At 43.9% G+C, this 22851-nt stretch overlaps 1 protein-coding gene across 1 annotated transcript; it reads right to left on the minus strand.

Annotated features, from left to right (window-relative positions):
* Window positions 1–1997: 1997 nt before the first annotated feature.
* On the minus strand, window positions 1998–20703 carry LOC137374115 (galactosylgalactosylxylosylprotein 3-beta-glucuronosyltransferase 1-like). The gene is made up of 4 exons (XM_068039880.1): window positions 20592–20703; window positions 7968–8494; window positions 6598–6894; window positions 1998–2084 (listed from the first exon to the last, which is right to left on the minus strand). The coding sequence occupies exons 1-4, from the start codon at window positions 20701–20703 to the stop codon at window positions 1998–2000; spliced, it is 1023 nt and encodes a 340-aa protein (XP_067895981.1).
* Window positions 20704–22851: the final 2148 nt, after the last annotated feature.

Genomic DNA, 22851 nt, shown 5'->3' on the forward strand with positions numbered 1-22851 from the left:
AGTGATCGTAATGGCATTGAATGTCAAGGGGAGATGGTTAGAGTCTCTCTTGTTGGAGATGGTCATTGCCGGGCACTTGTGTGGTACAAATGTTACTTGCCATTTATCAGCCCAAGCCTGGATATTGTCCAGGTGTTGCTGCATTTCTACACGGACTGCTTCAGTATCTGAGGAGTCGCGAATTGTGCTGAACATTTTGTAATCATCAATGAATATCCCCACTTCTGACCTTATGATTGAATGTTAGCATGAATCGCAATAGGTTGGTACGCAGGTACAGCATGTACTTAGGAAAGCTAATAGAATGTTATCGTTTATTGTGAGGGGAATTGAATACAAAAGTAGGGAGGTTATGTTTCAGTTATACAGGGCATTGGTGAGACCACATCTAGAGTACTGTGTACAGTATTGGTCTCCTTATTTAAGGAAGGATGTAAGTGCGTTGGAAGCAGTTCAGAGAAGGTTTACTAGACTAATACCTGGAATGGGCAGGTTGTCTTATGAGGAAAGGTAGAACATGCTAGGCCTGTATCCGCTGGAGTTTAGAGGAGTAACAGGCGACTTGATTGAAACATAAGATCCTGAGGGGACTTGACAGGGTGGATGTGGAACGGATGTTTCCCCTTGTGGGAGAATCCAAAACTAGGGGTCACTGTTTAACAATAGGAGGTCGTCCATTTAAGACAGAGGTGAGGAGAATTTTTTTCTCTCAGAGGGTCGTGAGTCTTTGGAAGTCTCTTCCTCAAAAGGTGGTGGAAGTAGAGTCTTTGAATATTTTTAAGGCAGAGGTAGATCGATTCTTGATAAGCAAGGGCGTGAAAAGTTATTGGGGGGAGGCGGGAATGTGGAGTTGAGGTTACAATCAGATTAGCCATAATCTTGTTGAATGGCGGAGCAGACTCGAGGGGCTGAGTGGCCTACTCCTGCTCCTAATTCGTATGTTTGTACATATGTTCCTATGACGTAGTTGAATAAAAATTCAGGATGATGACTTTGACGGCTGCAGGAAAGGGACTGCCATGGGGGCCATGAGGTCTCAGATCATTGTGGATCAGAGCACAAATATCCGAGACCATCTACCTGGATGGGCGCAATCTCCCACTGCACTGGCACTCTGTCATTTGCAGGTAGCTGACTCTTGGGTGGTGGACCCGATGTCTTGGGTCGCGCCGTCTTCCCCTTGCAGTTCCCTGCTGTGCTCTTCTGGTCTCCTCCTGTCCAGGAGGTTGCATCTGCCGTGGCTCATCCTGGCTGCTCTGTCCAATATCAGAGTAGCCTGTTCCCATCTGAACTCCCTCAGCTGGGGTTCCTTCGTTCAGCAGGTCATCTCCTGCCAACCCCAGCTGCCCAAGTGATGCCAGTGGCCTCATGTCCCTCTCCAATTCCGGCCACTCGCCACTAACAAATGCAAGTCTTTCAGCTCCAGCGATGGCTACTTTGTGGCACTGTTTGAGCAGCTGAGCTTTATTCTCCACCTCCACAATATCTTAAACAGCCTTTCCAATAGCCTTCTTGGCCCCCCGCAATGTTCACGACTTCCACACCCTGCCGTGTTCCAGACATGGCAATTTCCCCATGAATTCTTATTGAAAATTCCAAACTGCTCCTGAGAAGCCTTTCAATGAGCTCCTCAATAAGCTCAACAGCCAATTAATTGGAGGCATCCGGGCTTCCTGGTGCCGCCCAGCATCCCTTTCAAAATTGCTTTGCGTTGCGGAGGCAGCTGGACCCAGTGCCGACCTCCGAGAACGCGATTTTCAAATTGAGCAAACACATGCTCGCCGCAACCACCGGCATTTTAAAGTTCAGCCCGTGAATCTGGATAAATTCAAATTCCACAATATTTCTGCTCTGTTCAGGACTGTCACGCTACCAGTTCCATTAACTCCCAGAGAGTAGAAGCACAGACCCAAAGATAACATTTGTTAGCAAAATAACTAAATATTAACTATTCAACCTGCTGCAAGAAAATGGGACTTACAGTGTCTCAGTGTAGTTTACACCTCCATTCTTGGATCAGTAAATCCGTTTTTTCCTTCATTTATTAGAACTGGTTTTTCAGTCCGAGTGTGCCACACCAGGATCTGTAAAACAATCATCACATACGACAATGGCAACATTACCACTTTACTGTGTGTAGTGTGACACTAGTAAGACACACAAACTGGGAGAGATTCCTGCCATCTAGTGTTGGAGTAGTCATTTGGGGGGTTTTCAGTGATTTGTCTATCAAAATTCATTTTTCCACCTTCTCTGTGTCTGATGATGTGTAACTAAATGTTATTAAGGTTACTAAAGGTCAATAAATCAAATTATAATCCCATTGCCAGCTCCACCCTATGGTGCCCACCATTTGGTTTCTATCTTGGCGAAGGTGATATGTCTAACCTGTGTCCCACTTTAAGTTCTTTGTATTAGCACCAATACACATTTGTATAACATATCTGTCCACATAACTACAGTATAGTGAACTCCTAGTGTATTAATGTTTAAAAATTTCTGTACATATAAATTCATATATCAATGGATCATACTGTGTAACTAGTTTAACAGCTGCATTCAGGCATTAAAACCTGTAACAAAATCTACAGCTGTTAAATAATTTGATATTTTTTCAGAAACATCTTTATTTCTCACTGAACAGTCCCTGAAGTATGGCTGATAAAAATACAATAGAGTATTGTTATATTTAAAGCTGTAATCCTGAATGTGTTTCGTGTTTATTAAAATCCTTTGATTCATATCTGATTAGATATTGCTCTGAGATTACCTAGCAATCTTACTCCTTTCCCCTTGCATGTAATAGAATTTTGTATCCAGTAATTTGTATAAAATATAGGAACATAGACCCAGGAATAGGCCATTCAGCCCATCAAGTCTGTTCCACCATTCAATTAGAGCATGGCAGATCTGTACCTCATTTCCATTTACCTGCCTATGATCCATATTCCCTGAATACATTTACCACACAAAAATTTATCGATCTCATTATTTAAAACTACAATTGACCCAGCATCTACAACCTTTAAGGGAGAGAGTTCCAAATTTCCACTACCCTTTGTGTGAATAAGTGTTTCCTGCTTTTAGTCCTAAATGCCCTAGCTCCAATTTTGACCAAATTTCTGAATTTCCCTCACCAGAGGAAATAGTTTCTCTGTATCTACTCAATCAAATCTATTTACCATTTTCAAATCCCTCCATGGCCTCACCCCTCCCTATCTCTGTAATCTCCTTCAGCCCCATACCCCCCCAGAGATATCTGCGCTCCTCTAAATCTCGCCTCTCATAAATCCCTGATTTTAATTGCTCCACCATTAGTGGCTGTGCTTTCAGTTGCCTAGGCCCTAAATTCTGGAATTCCCACCTTACACCTCTCTGCCACTCAACCTCACTTTCCTCCTCTAAGACACTCCTTAAAACCTACCCCTTTGACCAAGCCATTGATCATCTGATCTATTATCTCCTTACGTGGCTCGGTGTCATATTTTATTTCATAACACTCCTGTGAAGCACCTTGGGACGTTTTATTACATCAAAGGTGCTATATAAATATAAATTGTTTCTGATGTTGTTTAAACAACTTAATTAGCCCACCCTATAAGCACATCATTCTGGTGAATCTGCATTATACCCCTTCCAGGCCAAGATATCTTTCTAGAGAATCAGTGGCCAAAACTGAACATGGTACTCCTGGTGTGGTCTGAACAAGACTCTGTATAACTGAAGCATGACTTCCTCCCCTTTGTATTCCAATCTCCTTGAGATAAAGGCCAACATTCCATGAGCCTTTTTTGATTACTTTTTGTGCCTGTGCACTAGTTTATGTTCAGTTTAGTTTAGAGATACAGCACTGAAACAGGCCCTTCGGCCCACCGAGTCTGTGCCGACCATCAACCACCCAATTATACTAATCCTACACTAATTAATAATTGGTTGATGGTCGGCACAGACTCGGTGGGCCGAAGGGCCTGTTTCAGTGCTGTATCTCTAAACTAATTCCATATTCCTACCACATCCCCACCTGTCCCTATATTTCCCTACCACCTACCTATACTATGGGCAATTTATAATGGCCAATTTACCTATCAACCTGCAAGTCTTTGGCATGTGGGAGGAAACCGGAGCACCCGGAGGAAACCCACGCAGACACAGGGAGAACTTGCAAACTCCACACAGGCAGTACCCAGAATCGAACCCGGGTCGCTGGAGCTGTGAGGCTGCGGTGCTAACCACTGCACCACTGTGCCGCCTAGTTTTTAGTGATTTGGGAACCTAATCTAAATCTCTCTCATCCTCCACATGCTCCTAAACATTAAGAAAATATTCCAATTTGTCTTTCTCAGATCTGAAATGGATGACCTCATATTTTGCCACATTGAACTCCATCTGCTATGGTTATGCTGAGTCTCTTAGTCTACCCATGTTCCTTTGTAACTTCCTTCTCCCATCTACACAGCTCACTGTGCTTCCCAAATTAGTGCCATCTGCAAACTTGGGTATACGACTGTCTATTCCTTCATCCAAGTCATTAATATATGTGGTGAAAGGCTGCAGTCCCAGATTAGAAATATGAATTCCCTTCAGTTTACAATGTTCCCGTTAGATTTTTGGGAAGAAATGTTTAGAAGGCTAAAGATTATTCCTCCCACCAGTATTCCCTACTTAAGGAAAAGTATACCTGTGCATGACTGCTACACTCAAAATAGCACACATTCATTGCACTACTAAAAGCAGCAGTGTGTGCAAAGGGTACAGTAGTTCAGGGAGATGGATACTGAGCTGTGCCACTTCCTGTATGACCAATTGCAGGGACAGTCTTCAGTCAGCACTGTCCTTCCTGTGACTGTCTCAATTACAGCTCTCAATTCTAATCCATTGGTCGACTACTTCCATTCTCTGAGGAAATATCATAGGGGCGAGTTACTATTTATTCACAGAACCTTTCAGCAGGGAACTGATGCATGCCCACTAGTTCATCAATGGGATTGTATGCTACTTGTGTGTGCCCACTACTATCTAGGGCTGGATTTTAGTCTGGTGACAGGGGTCCCATGCGGCTTGTGGAAGGTGGGGGGAGACCCTGCCTCAGCTCTCTGTCAGACCACCATTGCAATTCCACGGCGGGCAGGCAATTAACTGGCCACTGGAGGGGATGCTGTCCCTTTAATGGATGAGGGCCCGCCTCCGAGCTGCTGGCCAACCAGAGGACTGGCAGCTCTGCAGCACCGGCAGCACCACTGGGAGGAGAGGAAGCCTTGCAGTATTGAGAGTAGAAGATTGATGAGGACCCTGGGATAGGTAAGTGGGGCCAGGGTCACTGGGGCCAGTCAGGCAGGCCCCAGTGACAGGGTGGGGTGGTGAGGGTGGGGAGGTCTTCCTGGGGGGATGGTCATGACCACTGGGGGGCCCTCCGGGGGCCCTGGATTGACCGCAAAGAAGGGACCCCAATCCTGCCAGGAGGCTGCCAGGTTTTACCTGGTGGTATCTTCCCGCTGAGGCGGTCCCACTCCAGACTAAATTGGAAGGTGTTGGAAAACAACGGGCACTCCATTTCCGCTTTCCGACACAATTTTATGGTCCCCCCTGCCTCCATTCCCATCCTTAAAGGGCCCATAAAATTCAGCCCAGAGAATCTGCAGCACAGAAACAGACCATTCGGCCCAGCTGATCTATGCCAGTATTTATGCTCCACATGTCATTTAATTTGGCATGCAGCAGCACCTGCAAATCCAAAAGCAGCAGAGCCACTACCAACTTGCATGGTCCTGTGGAGTCCATTGAAACAGCGATTGTACCTATGCTGCTATTCACCATCCAACACTTGAATAATTAAATCAAATGAACTTTGAATCCCTTCATGCACAGGTGCTATTTGACCCCTGCCTTAGGCAAATACATGTTAAATGACCACTTCCCTGGGTGTGCCCACAACTCACACCACCCGCGCAGATCCTGCATTGCCAATCTGTTCCAAGGGATGAGGAAGCTCTGCAGCTGGCTGCTGGGAGATACGGCTATGTCTTGCAACCATGACTCATGATACTTTCCCACAACTTGCGTACTAGGGCTGGGTTGTGATCCAATGAGGCCCACGTCAAAAGTAGGTCTGTTTGTACATTTTCTGCCATTGTCTTACCTGCAGGGTATTACATACACCAGTTAATGGCTGTTAAACCACTGCAGAAGTGTGAAACTGTTATCAAAGGTAAATCAACATTGACCAGTGTATTGACAGAAACCTAACAGTGGAACACACCTGAGATTGCACCTGAAAAATGGTTTCATTAATGGAAAACAAAGCCCAAAGCAAATTGTGTTTGAGTACTAAATACATCATACATATCATTGGCAATATTCCTGCTTGAATGGGAGGCAAATGTCTAACATACATTTCACTTCTGTATCTCCCCACAATGTTTGCTTTGCACATCGACTCAAACCCTGCAGTGTGAGTGGGCAGTACTGCTCTTTACCCTGATTGAGTTTCAATGTATAATAATTTGATATTAGTTGATAGAGTGAGACATGCCCCACAGCTTTGGTTGAGAAAAAGTAAACTCTCCGTGTTAATTAAGCCCAACTGGAACGTTACTCTACTTTAGTGCAATTTGAAGCTTTAGGCTCCAGCTCTGTTAAAGTTACAAGTTCCCGCAACAAGCTTGTCTCCTGGTATCCTCCCTTGACTCCATACAGCTGGAAGTTGGCTGAAGATTTCTTGAGTATCAACTTAACGTTGATTGCAAACCCTGCCATATCGATAGCAAAAGGCCTATTTGGGTCAAAGACAGTTTTCCAACCAATGACTTTTCCTGCAGTGTTCAATTTGGGAGACTCATATAGCAGTCCACCAACAAAAGCTACAGGCCATACTGAAACCTTTTTTGTGAATCGCATCTGAAAAATATAAATAATAGGATGAATTATATACACTTTGCAATGAGTGCTTTATCCAAACTTCTTTTTTTTTGGAGTTGATAAGATTTTGCTGCTTACAAAATGTAAAATTAAAAACAAACTATTATTTGAATCTTCAATTTACTGTTTAGCAAATCTGTTAACTTAGCAACCCAGGACTGATAGTCTGAAAGTGTGCCTGTCTCTGAGGCTTGTGGCTGCTTGTCTCCTTGTCTATTTATACTAAGTCTTACAACTATTCAAAGGCTAAATGCTTTACCCCATATCATCTTGCCTATTCTGAAAATTCCTAGGTCTGTTTTCATCTATAAATCGTGTGGTCCTTATTTCAATAAAAGGTGCTGAATCTACACCTATTGAGAAGATTTGTAAGTTTGTCTCTAAAAAGGAATACTGATTTCTGATAGTGAATTCTGTCCGAGCATGACCTGACTCTGGCTTTTAGTGCCACTGTCAATAACTGGCACCAAAACTATCAAATTATATTTGTGTTATTTTCTCCAGTTTCTTCTCCTCAAACTAGCCCTCTGGGTTCATGCTGTCTTCATTAGTGACAATAATCACGGTGGATTATAACTCAATATAACTCCAACATAACTCCAACACATAACTCCAAACATCTGTTGAATACTCATCCTTCCAGTGTTAAACTTCAGTGGCATGCAACACGATTCCTCTCCCTACCCATAGGCTAACATCGATGAAATTCTCAATCTAGAGGCCCAAATGCCTGCAAAATCAACAACTTAAATTCAAGAACTCAAAACTGCAGCATTGTAACCACTGGCCTGTCCCTGCTGTATTGTTGAATTAATACTATGCTTTTTTAAAAATAAGCGAATGGTCAAAATACAACTTTGCATAACTAGTCTTACTAATAGGGATAAACTAACAGTGGTTGTTAGATATTGATTATAATGATACAGTCTGTACTAAACAATAATATACAGCGACTGGGTAATCAAAGGCTACAAATCAGTACTCACTACAGAACATACGAATTAAATGCTTCAGTTCTGATACAAAGATTATTTTAGATTAAAAGAAAGCACCTCCTCAAAGAGTTCCAAACTGTAAGTGTTGTCATCATCAGCAAAGTAAACCACACCCTCTGATGAGTCATTAGGGCTCAATTTTTCTCTCAGCCAGCGCAGCCCCAAGTTTCTTTGCAAGGTCCCTCTTGGAGTGCGAGAAGATGATTTAGTGAGGCCCAGCTTCACACTCTTTGGGCTTTGCACGTTCAAGTGGGTGAAGTTCAATCCACTCTTTTCTAGCAGCACTGCTACTAAACTGGTCCTCCGAGGAGAGTCTTCAATCACAATCCAATGCAGGTTCTGTATATGGAGGAAAGTGTTAGCTAGCCTGGTCAGCTCTGCTTTCTGAACTGGTCTAGTGTAGGTTGGTGTTATGATATAGATGGTCGGTAAGGATTGGGACCACTGGGGTGGTCTAGTGTATATGTATTCCAGTTTGATGAACTGCTGAGTAAGTATTGCATCCTGGTGAACACAGCCACCTTGTTCCTCTTTGCTATGCGAGCTGTTGACAAGTGCTCTTTTAGTTCCATTGTCAGGCTCCTCTGAAAAGGAAACAGTATGAGATATTCAAGTTAATTGCTAAGGTCTTGTACCTTTCAATAAACAGCATTGTTAATGGAATATCTTTCATTCAATCTGAGCACAGTGAGACTAACAACGCTGATCTGTCTTGTTTTCTTTTAAAGCATAGACTGTAACAAATTGTATGACAGTGTACATCAGTTCTGATTTTGTTTTGTGTGTTTTTGTTTATTTTACATATTCAGTGTAAAAATAAAATCTGCTGCATCTGGCATGGCACTTTTCCTATTTGTCATGGCAATATCAAATATGTGACAATCAGGGTCTTTAGAAATAAAGAAATTACATTTATATAGTGCTTTTCATGGCATCTCAAAGCACCTTACAGCCAGTTAAGCAATTTTGAGGTGTGTTCATTGTTGTAATGTAGGAGGTAGTAACTAATTTTCACACAACAATCTCCCTAAAACAGCAATGAGATAATGACTAGATAATCTGTTTAAATTACGTTGATTGAGGGAAGATCCATAATTTACCGGGTTTTCCTGGTGGTTAGCTGTAGTTAATCCATCAACTTTACCATAGGGTTGCAACCAGTTGCACATTGGAAGTATGCAGTGCTAACACATAATATGAATACTGTGAACATGAACTTACCTATTAGAAGCAAACTAACAATGTACAAGGATGAGCTACCATGGACTCAATGTCTTCATCTCATCCTTGGCTTTCTCTTCTGTTATTATCTAGGGGCAGTTTTGTGCTGTAAGCACGCACCCATGAGGAATTGGATTGGAACTGGATGAACTCATTTCAATCTGCAACCAGCAGACACTGGACAAGATTTGAACATGGATACCAAGAGGTGGAATGATTCTGTTCAACACACTGAACCACCCAGCCCAATACACATTAGTATATGACTGAATGGAACAATAGCTAATTCGCAAGTATTTAAGAAGGAACTGAAGGAACCATTGCATTATTGTGTACAAAACACAGATTGATGAGGTTTGCTGTGTCCGTACTTGCAGAATGGTGCCCTGAATTGTGAGACAGGACAGAGTGCTCAGTGCATGCAGTGTAGTTATCATAAACATGAACCAAAGAGCTGAATTCCAGAGGTGAGGTGAGACTGCCCTTGACAACAAGGCAGCATTTGACCGAGTATGGCATCAAGGAGCCCTAGCAAAACTGGAGTCAATGTGAATAAGGGGGAAAACTCTCCATTGGCTGAACTGAGACTTAGCACAAAGGAAGAAGGTTGTGGTTGTTGGAGGCCATCTCTCCCAGGACATCACTGCAGGAGTTCCTCAGGGCAATGTCCTGGGCTGAACCATCAACAGCTACTTCATCAATGACCTTCCTTCTCTCATAAGGTCAGAAGTGGGGATATTCACCGATGATTGTACAGTGTATAGTTCCATTCACAACTCCTCAGATATTGAAGCAGTCTGTGCCTGCATGTAGCAAGACCTGCACAAATTTCAGGGCTGATAAATGGCAAGGAACATTCACACCACACAAGTGTCAGGCAATGAACACCTCCAACAAGAGAGAATCTCACCATCTCCACTTGAATCCCCCACTATCAACATCCTGGGGGTCACCATTGGCCAGAAACTTAATCCCTACTCATCCTTCTCGACCTGCCTGCAGCCTTTGACACAGTTAACACCATCCTTCTCCAATGCCTCGCCACTGTCATTCAGTTGCATGGGACTGCTCTCATGTGGTTCCATTAGTATCTATCCAATTGTAGCCGGAATATCACCTGCAGTAGCTTCTCTTCCTGCTCCCGCACCATTACCTCTTGTGTCCCCCGAGGATCTATCCTTGGCCTCCCCCCATTTCTCATCTACATGCTGCCCCTCAGTGACATCATCTGAAAGCACAAAGTTTTCACATGTACGTTGACCACACTCAGCTCAACCTCACCAACAGTTCTCTCGACTCCTCCATTGTCGCTAAATCATCAGACTGCTTATCTGACATCCAGTACTTGATGAGCAGCAATTTCCTTCAATTAAATATTGGGAAGACTGAAGCCATTGTTTTCGGTCCCCACTCCAAACTCCGCTCCCTATCTACTGATTCCATCCCTCTCCCTGGGAACTGTCTGAGACGAAATCAGTCTGTTTGTAACTTTGATGTCATATTTGACCCCAAGATGAGCTTCTGTCCACATATGTGCCCCATCACTACAAATGTCTATTTCCACCTCTGTAACATTGCCCGACTTCGTCCCTTCTTTGCCTCTAGACTTGACTATTCCAATGCACTCCTGGCTGGTCTCCAACATGTGACCTTCCATAAACTTGAGGTCATCCAAAGCGCTGCTGCATGTGTCTTAACTCACAGCAAACCCCATTCACCTATCACCCTGCACTTGCTGACCAATATTGGCTTCTGGCAAAGCAATGTCTTGATTTTAAAATTCTCATCCTTGTCTTCAGATCCCTCCATGGTGTCACACCTCCCTATTTCTGCAATCTCCTCCAGTCCCACCACCATCCACGATATCTGCGCTCCTCTAATTCTGGTCTCCAGAGCATTTCTGATTTTAATCGCTCCACCATTGGTGGCTGCTCCTTCAGTTGCTTCAGTCCCAAGATCTGGAATACCCTCCCTAAATCTCTCCACCTCTGCACCTCGCTTTCCTCCTTAAAACACACCTCTTTGACCAAGCTTTTGGTCATCTGACCTAATATCTCCTTATATGGCTCGGTGTCATATTTTGTTTTATAATGCTCCTGTGAAGTCCCTTAGGAGGTTTTATTATGTTAAAGGTGCTATATAAATACAAGTTGCTGTTGTTTCTGCTCATCTGCTGCTGGAATCCTCATTCATGCATTTTTTTCCATTTGTGGGATGTGGGCGTTGCTGCTTGGGCCAGCATTTATTGCCCATGCCTAATTGCCCTTGAATTGAGTGGCATTTTAAAAGTCAACCACATTGCTGTGGATCTGGAGTCACATGTAGGCCGGACCAGGTAAGGATGGCAGATTTCCTTCCCTAAAGGATACTAGTGAACCAGATGGGTTTTTATAACAATCGACAATGGTTTCATGGTCACCATTAGACTAGCTTTTAATTCCAGATTTATTAATTGAATTCAAATTTCGCCATCTGCTGTGGTGGGATTCAAACCTATGTCCCAAGAGCATTAGCCTGGGCTCTCGATTACTACTCTAGTGACATTACCACTATGCCACCGCCTCTAGACTTGACTCTCCTGGCTGGTCTGCCAATAATGGCTTCTGGCAAAGCAATGTCTTGATTTTAAAATTCTCATCCTTGTTTTCCAATCCCTCCATGGCCTCGCCCCTCCCTATCTCTGTAATCTCCTCCAAGCCCCACAACCCTCCGAGATACCTGCACTCATCTAATTCTGGCCTCTTGCGCTTCTGCAATTTTCATCGCTCCACTATTAGAGTTGTATCTGAATTTTAATAAATTTATTAAATACCACTTTATCCCTAAATTTGGTGATGATTTGAAAATGACTCGCAGATGCTGTGACTGGATAACATTGCAGTGCTGGCTGATCCAAGTCTCAGTGTGACATTGGACCCAGATGAGCAGAGTCAGCAGAGGTTGCAGATGCCAGTTGCAGTCTGAGATCAGCAGCAATTCCAATTCTGATGGATCAGTGCAGAATAAACCACAAGAGGTTGCTAGAGCAGTTGATAACTAATTAGCCACACCCTCCATTGGTAGAAACTGATTCCTTTCAGCAGTCTAAGCCCTAAATGCTGGAATTTCCTCCCTACACCGCCTTGCCTTTCTACCTCACTTTCCTCCTTTCAGATACTCCTTAAAACCTACCTCCTTGACTAAGCTTTTGGTCATCTGACCTAGTATCTCCTTATGTGGCTCGGTATCATATTTTGTTTTATAATGCTCCTGTGAAGCACCTTGGGACGTTTTATTACATTAAAGAAGCTATATAAATGTAAGTTGTTATTGTTGTTGGACCAGCCACATAAATAAGAACAGGTCAGAGGTTGAGAATTCAGTGGTGAGTAATTTCCTGCTGCCTCCCCAGATCCTGTCCACCATCTACAATGTACAGGTCAGGAGTGTGATGGAATACTCTCCACTTGCCTGGATGAGTGCAGCTCCAACAACACTCAGGAATCTCGACACCATCCAGGACAAAGCAGCCCACTTGATTGGCAACCCATCCACCATCTTAAACATTCATTCCCTCCACCACCAATGCAATGTGGTAGCAGTGTGTACCATCTACAAGATGCATTGCAGCAACTTACCAAGGCACTTTAGACAGCAATTTCCAAACTGGCGCCCACTACTGGAAGGGCAAGGACAACAGGCACATGGAAACACCACCACTTGCAAGTTCCCCTTCAAGATAATACCATTCTGACTTGGAACTATATCACTGTCCTTCACTGTGGCTGGGTCAAAATCCTGGAACTCCCTCCCTAATAGAACTGTGGGTGTACCTACACTACATGGGACTGTAGCGGTTCGAGAAGGTGATTCACCACCACCTTCTGAAGGGCAATTGAGGATGTTCAATAAATGCTGGCCTTGCCAGTGATGCTCACATCCCATGAATGAATAGAAAAATGAGGTAAAGTTAGTGCCAAATCAGATAAGATTGGGCCACCAGATATAGATATTACCAAACCAGATATATAGATTGTGTCAAATTCGATATAGACAGTGCCAAACCAGATATTGATATTAACAAATCAGATATGGATAGCAGACAACCAGGTATACATATTACCAAAGCAGATAAAGGTAGTACCAAACCAATTACAAGACATTACCAGATAAAGACATTACCAGGCCAGACATAGATCTTGCCAAACCAATGATTGATAGTGCAAAACTTGATATGGATAGTACAAAATCAGATGTAGATAATACCAAGCCAGATGTAGAGGGCAGACTCTTATCTCTTTGGCTTTAACTGCCACCTGGGACCATATGCGGTTTTGACCCCTATGGTCTGTGGGTCCCAATGCCTGCATGATCATCCCGGAGCCAGCCAATTAAGAGGCTGTCTCCAGGAGCCCTGTCCAATTAGGGAAAATGGGTGAGCTCCAGAAGAGGGAGGAGCAATGGGATCGCCTGAGGTTCTGGGGGGCTGGCAGCCCCACCGAGAGAGGTGGGCGCTGCCAATGTAGAAGGGAGACAGTGAGAGTATCACAAGGTGGAGTCGTCTTCTGAAGACATAAAAAATGTGTGAAAAATAAGCATGGCCACAGCTGCCAGGCCATCACTGTGGAGGGGAAACCGCTCCACATGATGACCTGCGGCCACAGTGGTGGCCCTATGGCACATGTGGCTCCGGTGGGGGAGATAAAGGAAGCCTGATAGCTTCCACCGCCCCCCACCCAGTCTGCTGCCGGGAGGCTGCCACCAGCAATCTGCCAGGATTTGGCCTCAGAAGGGGGCCCTTCTGCAGTTGGTATGATCCTGGTAACACCCCCAATCTGCACCAAGTGTCCACAATTGCCACTAATTGGCTACCCACCAGTCCCAGATGAGTAGCAGGTGCTGGTATGACCCTGCCACTGGTAAAATCGTACAAAGGCAGATTCATGTCGGGTTGCCGACCCAACTCCCTAATCTGCAATTTTGCTCCCAGTCCTGCCTTCAAACTTGCCTCAGTGGGACCGGGAAGATGCCACCCAAAGTGTGCCAAACCAGATATAGATATTATCAAATGAGATAGCGAAAGTGCTATACCAGGTATATAAATCTGCCAAATCTGATATAGATAATACCACATCAAATATAGACAGTGACTAATCAAATATACATAGTATATGCCAAACTAGACATAGATTATGACAAGCTAGATATATATATTAATAAACTAGCTATACATAGAAACATAGAACTATAGAATGGTTACAGTACAGAAGGCGGTCATTCAGCCTTTGTGGCCATACTGGCACTCTACAAGAGGAACTCGGTTAATCCCCCTCCCCAGCCTTTTCCCTGTTGTCCTACAAATTTTGAAAGCCACGATTGAATTTCCCTCCAACACCCTGTCAGGCTGTGCATTCCAGGATCCTAACCACGAACTGCATAATAAAGTTTTTCCTCATGACGCCTTTGGTTCTTTTGCCATTCCCCTTAAATCAGTTTCCTCTGGTTCTTGATCCTTTCGCCAATGGGAATACTTTCTCCCTATCTACCCTGTCTAGACTGCTCATGATTTTGAACGCCTCTATCAAATTTCCTCTCAGCATTCTCTTCTCTAAGGAGAACAGTGCCAGGATCTCCAATCAACAACGTAACTGAAGTCCTTCAACCCCAGAACCATTCTCGTAAATCTTTTCTGCACCCTCTCCATTGTCTTCATATCTTTCCTAAAGTGTCGTGCTCAGAATTGGACACAATACTCCAATTGAGGCTGAACCTATGTTTTATAAAGGTTCAGCATACCTTCCCTGCTTTGGTACTCTATGCCTCTATTTATAAAGCCCAGGATCCAGTATACTTCATTAATCACTTTCTCAACCAGCCCTGATGCCTTCAAGCATATGCCCCCAGATCACTCTGCTCCTGTACCCCTTTTAGAATTGTATCTTTATTTTCCTACCAAAATGTATCACTTCACACTTACAGGACGATATAGATGGGCTGGTAAGATGGGCGGAGCAGTGGCAAAAGGAGTTTAATCCTGAGAAGTGTGAGGTGATGCACTTTGGGAGGTCTAACAAAGCAATGGATATACAATGGATGGTAGGACCCTAGGGAGTACAGAGGGTCAGAGGGACCTTGGGGTGCTTGTCCATAGATCACTGAAGGCAGCAGCACAGGTAGATAAGGTGGTTAGGAAGGCTTACGGGATACTTGCCTTTATTAGCCAAGGCATAGAATATAAGAGTAGGGGGGTTATGATGGAGTTGTATAAAATGCTGGTTAGGCCACAGTTGGAATACTGTGTACAGTTCTGGTCGCCACACTAGAGGAAGGATGTGATTGCAACGGAGAGGGTGCAGAGGAGATTCACCAGGATATTGCCTGGGCTGCAGCATTTCAGTTATGAAGACCGACTAGATAGACTGGGGTTGTTTTCCTTGGAGTGGAGAAGGCTGAGGGGGGACCTGATTGAGGTGTACAAAATTATGAGGGGCATTGATAGGACAGATAAGAAGAAATTTTTTCCCTTAGCCAAGAGGCCAATAACTAGGGGGCATAGATTTAAGGTAAGGGGCAGAAGGTGTAGAGGGGAGTTGAGGAGGAATTTTTTTCACCCAGAGGGTGGTTGGAATCTGGAACACACTGCCTGAAGGAGTGGTAGAGGCAGGAACACTTACGACATTCAAGAAATATTTAGGTGAGCACTTGAAACGCCATAACATACAAGGCTACGGGCCAAGTGCGGGGAAATGGGATTAGTTAGGACAGGTGCTTGATGGTCGGCATAGGCTCGTTGGGCCGAAGGGCCTATTTCTGTGCTGTAAAAATCTATGACTCTATGACTTCTGTGCATTAAATTTCATCTGTCATGTGTCTGCCCATTCCACCAGCCCATCTATGTCCACTTGTAGTCTATCACTACCCTCCTCACAGTTTACAATACTTCCAAGTTTTGTGTCATCTTCAAATTTTGAAATACTGCCCTGCACACCCAAGTCTAGGTCATTAATATAGATCAAGAAAAGCCGTGGTCCTAGTACCAACACGAGGGAACCCCATGATATACCTTCCTCCAGGCGAAAAAAACAACTGTTCCCCACCACTCTCTGTTTCCTGTCACTCAGCCAGCTTTGTCTCCATGTTGCCACTATCCCTTTTATTCCATGGATTTTGACTTTGCCAACAAGCCTGTTGTGTGGCACATTATCGAATGCCTTTTGGAAGTATAACATTATTGATAGGAGTGAAGACCTACAATCCTTGTGAAAACGAAGTCCCATCTTCACATTGAGGACACCCTCCAACATGTTGTGTGACGCTACCACCATTCTAAATGGAATAGATTCAAAACAGATCTGGCAGCCCGAAACAGGGTATCCATGAGGCTCTGTGGACCATCAGCAGCAGCAGAATTGTATTCAACCACAATCTGAAACCTTATCACCTGGCATATCCCCCACTCTACCATCATCATCAAGCCAAGGGATCAACTCTGGTTTAATGTAGAGTGCAGAAAAGCTTGCCTGGAGCAGCACCAGGCAGGCCCAAACAAGGGCTGTCAACCTGGTGAAGCAGCAACACAGGACTACTTGCATGCTAAACAGCGGAAGCAGCATGCAATAGACAGGGCTAAGCGATCCCACAGCCAACAGATTAGTTGTGCCAAATGGCCTGTTTCTGCATTATATATTTAATGTAATCTATGCAAAATTGTCTGCAGTTTGTGCCTAAATTTAGAACATGTGCTTATGCCCCACCGAGGTCTTACGCCTGGGTGCTAAAGAGGAACATCCACCCCTGTGTCTCTAGGTATGGGTGACTTGTCTCAAACTGTCTTTGCAAAGATATTTTTTAAGCATGTCTGACCATTTGTTTAAGGCTGATGCACTAATGCCAGGACAAGTATTCTTCCCCAGAGATGGGTAGGTAACCAAAACTACATTGTTAAAAGAAATGTTGGACCAAAATTAGCATTATCATGTACACATTGACTCCAGTGGAATTTGAGGAGGAATTGATTTAAGATATTAAATCGTCCATTGTCTCTGTATTCAACATTAAGTAGTTATTGGCTTGAATCTTCTCATCATCCTCTCTGCTGGAACGGTGGGACTATTTTCGGGTCTGGAACCCAACTCATTGATATGCGCACACAGTCATTGCTCTTTTCCAGAACAAACTAATTGTTGTCCCACCTCTGTGCTCCATGACCACTAAGGGAGGACAGGTGGGATTATGTATCCATTCTGTCAAAGGAAGGATTTCTAATTAAAGGGACTACGACATGGGTTACAATGGCTCACCAGCACCTGGATTTTTGAAGTTCTAGTATCCACACAAATGGAGAGGAGAGCTGTGAAGGCTGCTCCTGGGTCTCTCACTCTTACCTGGAGGTCCTGTTGAGGGATCTAAGAGCCTGCAATGAGGTGAGCTTTCCAAAGGACAGAAGGAACAGGCCAACATCTCCAACCAAGCAGACTTGGATGGAAGTGGCCGAGGAACCACCAAGAGGACCTCAGGAGGGCATGACAGATGAGTGGCATAACACTTTCAGGTGCCAAGTCTCACACCCTAACCTGCCCAGCATTTTTCTGCACAGCCCTGCTTGGGTCAACACACCTTGCAGCTCCACTCATTCCTCTCTCTGCAGGCAACTCATATCCCCATCAGCAGAGCCAACACTCACACTCACAGTCAATCTATTGCCCTCTTGCACCCATGTCTCACAGAGGCGGCACAGTGGCGCAGTGGTTGGCACCACAGCCACACAGTTCCAGCGACCCGGGTTCAATTCTGGGTACTGCCTGTGTGGCGTTTGCAAGTTCTCCCTGTGTCTGCGTGGGTTTCCTCCGGATGCTGCAGTTTCCTCCCACAGTCAAAAGACTTGCAGGTTGATAGGTAAATTGGCCATTATAAATTTCCCCTAGTATAGGTAGCTGGTAGGGGAATATAGGGACAGGTGAGGATGTGGTAGGAATATGGGATTGGTGTAGGATTAGTATAAATCAGTATACTAATGGGTGGTTAATGGTCGGCACAGACTTGGTGGGCCGAAGGGCCTGTTTCAGTGCTGTATCTCTAAAATCTAAAAAAAAATCTAAAAATCAACCTCCACAAATAGTGTCCTTTCCTCCTCTCCACACAAGCCATTATGAACACTCACATCTCTCTGCTTTCTCACTTTTCAGAAGAGGAGAACACACAATGCGGAGAGAGGCGGAGACCTGATAGGGGGTGGGAGGTGGGGTGTGTGGTGGTGGGGGTGGGCCTCCAGTGACAGGCACCTTGTTGGCCATTGGCAATGTGTGCCCAGCTGCTCCATTGGGAAGGAGGTTTTTTTCCAGGAGACTGCAGATGTCCACAGTGACCTGAGGCACTGGTGCTCACACATGTCCAGAGAGCTGATCCTCCGTCTTTTGACCCTGTGTTGCGGATATTGCATCCTTCCAGCTGGATCTCGGTGTCCATCCCATCTGCCCTGTGGAGGGACATTACAGTTGAGGAGAAGGCAGTTGGTGCTCCTGCTGGTGGTGATGTGGGCTCTGCTCTTGATCCTCAGCAAGGTGGAGCTGCCTAAGGTACTCCCAGGCCATGTTGAAGGCTGGCAGCTGGAAGTGCAGCTAAAGGTGAGTGATGTGATAGGCAGGTGAAGTGCCTTCCAAGAAGTTGGCAATCACCTGTCAAGCAGTGAGAGCCCTCTCTGAGAGAAGTGCTTTGAACAGCAGTCTCTCAATGGCCATGGCTGGAGCTCTTTTGTGTAAGTGATCAAAGCTTTCACAGCTTGTCCGTTTCACCGAAGAAGATCGTCCCACTGTGCACTCGACTTGGAGACCCTAACGAATTGCTGACAGGTCCGAAAACAGGTTGCTTGGCTGAGAAATCCAGGATTCAGGTCTAAAGCAGCTCATAGTTGGCTTCTTAACTACTTCAACCACTTTATAATTCCTTAACCAACAGGTAGGAACATAGGAGTAGGAGTAGGCCATTCGGCCTTTTGAGCTTGCTCCGTCATTTGATAAGATCATGGCTGATCTGGTTGTGGTCTCAACTCCACTTTCCTGTTTGCCCCCCATAACCCTTGACTCCCTTGTGCTCTCTGGGGAAAAGAATTCCACAAACAACCCTCTGAGAGAAACAAAATTCTCCTCATCTCTGTCTTAAAAGGGAGACCTCTTATTCTTAAACTGTGTCCCCTAGTTCTCGTCTCCCGCACAAGAGGAAACATCCTCCCGGTATCCACTCCATCAAGTCCCTTCAGGATCTTATATGTTTCAATAAGATCACCTCTCATTCTTCTAAACTCTGATGGATACAGGCCCAACTTGTTCAACCTTTCCTCATAAGATAATCCTTTCATTCCAGGAATCAGTTGAGCAAACCTTGTCTGAATTGCTTCTAATATAATTACATCCTTTCTTAAGTAAGGAGACCAAAACTGTATGCAGTACTCCAGATGTGGTCTCACCAAGGCCCTGTACAGCTGCAGTAAACTTTCCAAGATCCAAGGGTGTTCCTTGCTCGCCTTCAATGCTGCCTAAGGGAAAGCCAGAAGAGGGCAGAATCATGTCGGGATCCCAATCTAACATCAATTTCCAGGACTTCCCCACCCTGCTTATTCCCAAACCAGCCTTCATCTGGCTGGTAAAATTCTGCCCATTATCTCTAAATTTAAAATGTGCTTTTCCCCCCAAAACATATTTCTCCATGTGTTTTTGAATTGCTGTGTTCATTTTGAATTGCACAAGTTCAGAAATGTTTCCATCAAGACGTAAAATATTCTGCCAGAAATATTCAACACTGTTGTCTCAATGAAATACTATTAGTATTAGTGCAGAGAGTAACTGGCATGTGTTTTAACACAGGTACATTTCTTTCATTGAGGAAATAAAAATCAAGAAGTCATTCTTGATTCTTACCTGATACCAATGCAAACAAGTGATATGGGATGACACAATCAGGCAAAGAACTGATGTGTATGTAGTATTGTATGTTTTGCATGGTGTACATTTCTTTCACAGTCTCTGAAGCTCCCTCAAGTGCAAGGACCTAATGTATTGCACACAAGCGTTTTACAAAGACCGCAAGGTACGACACCTCTGATTTTGGTAGTTTTAGTCCTCCACAAATAAAACTGTTTTCTACTGACTGGTTGATATTCTGAAGGAAAGTTACCAGAGCAAAGTGGAACAGCACGTTTCTGGAAATTGCAGAGGTGCTGCTATTAATTTTCCATTTAGAAAATTATGGGGATACACTGGTGATTTTCTGATATGTTCTCCCGGGTGGGTGAGGCTCTGTGTATTCGGGAAAGTGGTTGCTATGAAACTGGTTGGTTGACTAGCTGACAGCTGATTGCCTTGTTTATTTCAAGAAATAAATTCAAAATATTTTCTACATTGTATTGGCCAGGAACATGAAGGTCATCCTTAATTCATCACTAATGAAGTCTATAAAGGTCACATAGAGGCACAAAGAATCACCTACTTCTCTGAATGGCAAGGTAGAAAACCCCTGAGTTCTGATGCCAGATGGTTAAGAGTATGGTCCAAGGTAAAACAATGAGGATTGCAGTGAGAAGGTTTCTTCGTCTTGGCATATTGTTGTGAACTCACTGTAGGAAAAGTGCCTCATTTCTTCATCCGTACCTTCAAATGTAACAGAAAGATAACATAACTAAGATGAGATCAATCTGAAAGGAAGAAACATTTGTGTTTGAATGTGTACCTTCAATTATATGAAACATGTTGAAAATCCTGAAAGTACATTTGCAAAATGTAATTATAAATTCATAAATAATTATAAATCTAAAAACTAAATGGTGCAATAATGTGTAAAAATGTTTAGTGTGTTCAAATCAGATTTTTATGTACATTTTTATGTACCATGGTTCCCCATGGTAGGCTATTGCAGAAAATACGGAAGTATGGGGTTGAAGGTGATTTAGAGCTTTGGATCAGAAATTGGCTAGCTGAAAGAAGACAGAGGGTGGTGGTTGATGGCAAATGTTCATCCTGGAGTTTAGTTACTAGTGGTGTACCGCAAGGATCTGTTTTGGGGCCACTGCTGTTTGTCATTTTTATAAATGACCTAGAAGAGGGTGTAGAAGGGTGGGTTAGTAAATTTGCGGATGACACTAAGGTCGGTGGAGTTGTGGATAGTGCCGAAGGATGTTGTAGGGTACAGAGGGACATAGATAGGCTGCAGAGCTGGGCTGAGAGATGGCAAATGGAGTTTAATGCGGAAACGTGCGAGGTGATTCACTTTGGAAGGAGTAACAGGAATGCAGAGTACTGGGCTAATGGGAAGATTCTTGGTAGTGTAGATGAACAGAGAGATCTTGGTGTCCAGGTGCATAAATCCCTGAAGGTTGCTACCCAGGTTAATAGGGCTGTTAAGAAGGCATATGGTGTGTTAGCTTTTATTAGTAGGGGGATCGAGGTTTGGAGCCACAAGGTCATGCTGCAGCTGTACAAAACTCTGGTGAGACCGCACCTGGAGTATTGCGTGCAGTTCTGGTCACCGCATTATAGGAAGGATGTGGAAGCTATGGAAAGGGTGCAGAGGAGATTTACTAGGATGTTGCCTGGTATGGAGGGAAGGTCTTACGAGGAAAGGCTGAGGGACTTGAGGTTGTTTTCGTTGGAGAGAAGGAGGAGGAGAGGTGACTTAATAGAGACATATAAGATAATCAGAGGGTTGGATAGGGTGGATAGTGAGAGTCTTTTTCCTCGGATGGTGATGGCAAACACGAGGGGACATAGCTTTAAGTTGAGGGGTGATAGATATAGGACAGATGTCAGAGGTAGTTTCTTTACTCAGAGAGTAGAAGGGGCGTGGAACGCCCTGCCTGCAACAGTAGTAGACTCGCCAACTTTAGGGGCATTTAAGTGGTCATTGGATAGACATATGGATGAAAATGGAATAGTGTAGGTCAGATGGTTTCACAGGTCGGCGCAACATCGAGGGCCGAAGGGCCTGTACTGCACTGTAATGTTCTAATTCTAAATTTTAAAGAAATAACTGGGATTGATATAACACATTTCACAACCTCAGGATGTCCCAGAGCACTTTATAGTCAATGAGGTATTTTTTAATTTAACTATTGTCATGTTGGGAAATGCAACAGCCAAATTTGCACGCAGTGAGCTCCTGCAAATAGCAATGAGATAAATGAACAGATAATCTATTTTAGTGATGTTATTTGAGGCTGTTTGCCAGGACACTGAAGAGAACTTGTCTTCTTTTCTTTGAATAGAACCATGGCATCTTTTATGCCTGGGGGGGCAGATGCATTTTCAGTTTAATGTTTCATTTAAAAGACAGCACCTCTGACAGTGCAGCATTCTCTTAGTACTGCACCAGTTATGTGATCAAGTTCCTAGAGTGGGATTTGTTGGCACAAGTTTCTGACTCAGAAGTGCGAATGCTATTGAGTGTTGGCTCATTTATTTGAAAAGTGGTAATGCCTGTGTTAAAATTGCAGACAAGGGAATTTGATATGAACACTTAATGCAATTGTACAATATAAAGTCTTGCTGGCTCTTTGTAGAGCAATCAAATCATGCAATGTAATTCCCAGGTTATATAAGTTCCAAATATCATAGCAGCAGATCTTTCTGTGAGGAGATTTACCCAAAGGATGTTCATCAACAATACTATTTAACCCTTATCTGTCAAATGACAAAACTGTTCGTGTCTTTAGAAAATAGTTATAGTTAGTTATGGTGGATATTACAGCACTGTA

The sequence above is a fragment of the Heterodontus francisci genome, chromosome 10 (assembly GCF_036365525.1).
Source record: "Heterodontus francisci isolate sHetFra1 chromosome 10, sHetFra1.hap1, whole genome shotgun sequence".
NCBI classification, from domain to species: Eukaryota; Metazoa; Chordata; class Chondrichthyes; order Heterodontiformes; family Heterodontidae; genus Heterodontus; species Heterodontus francisci.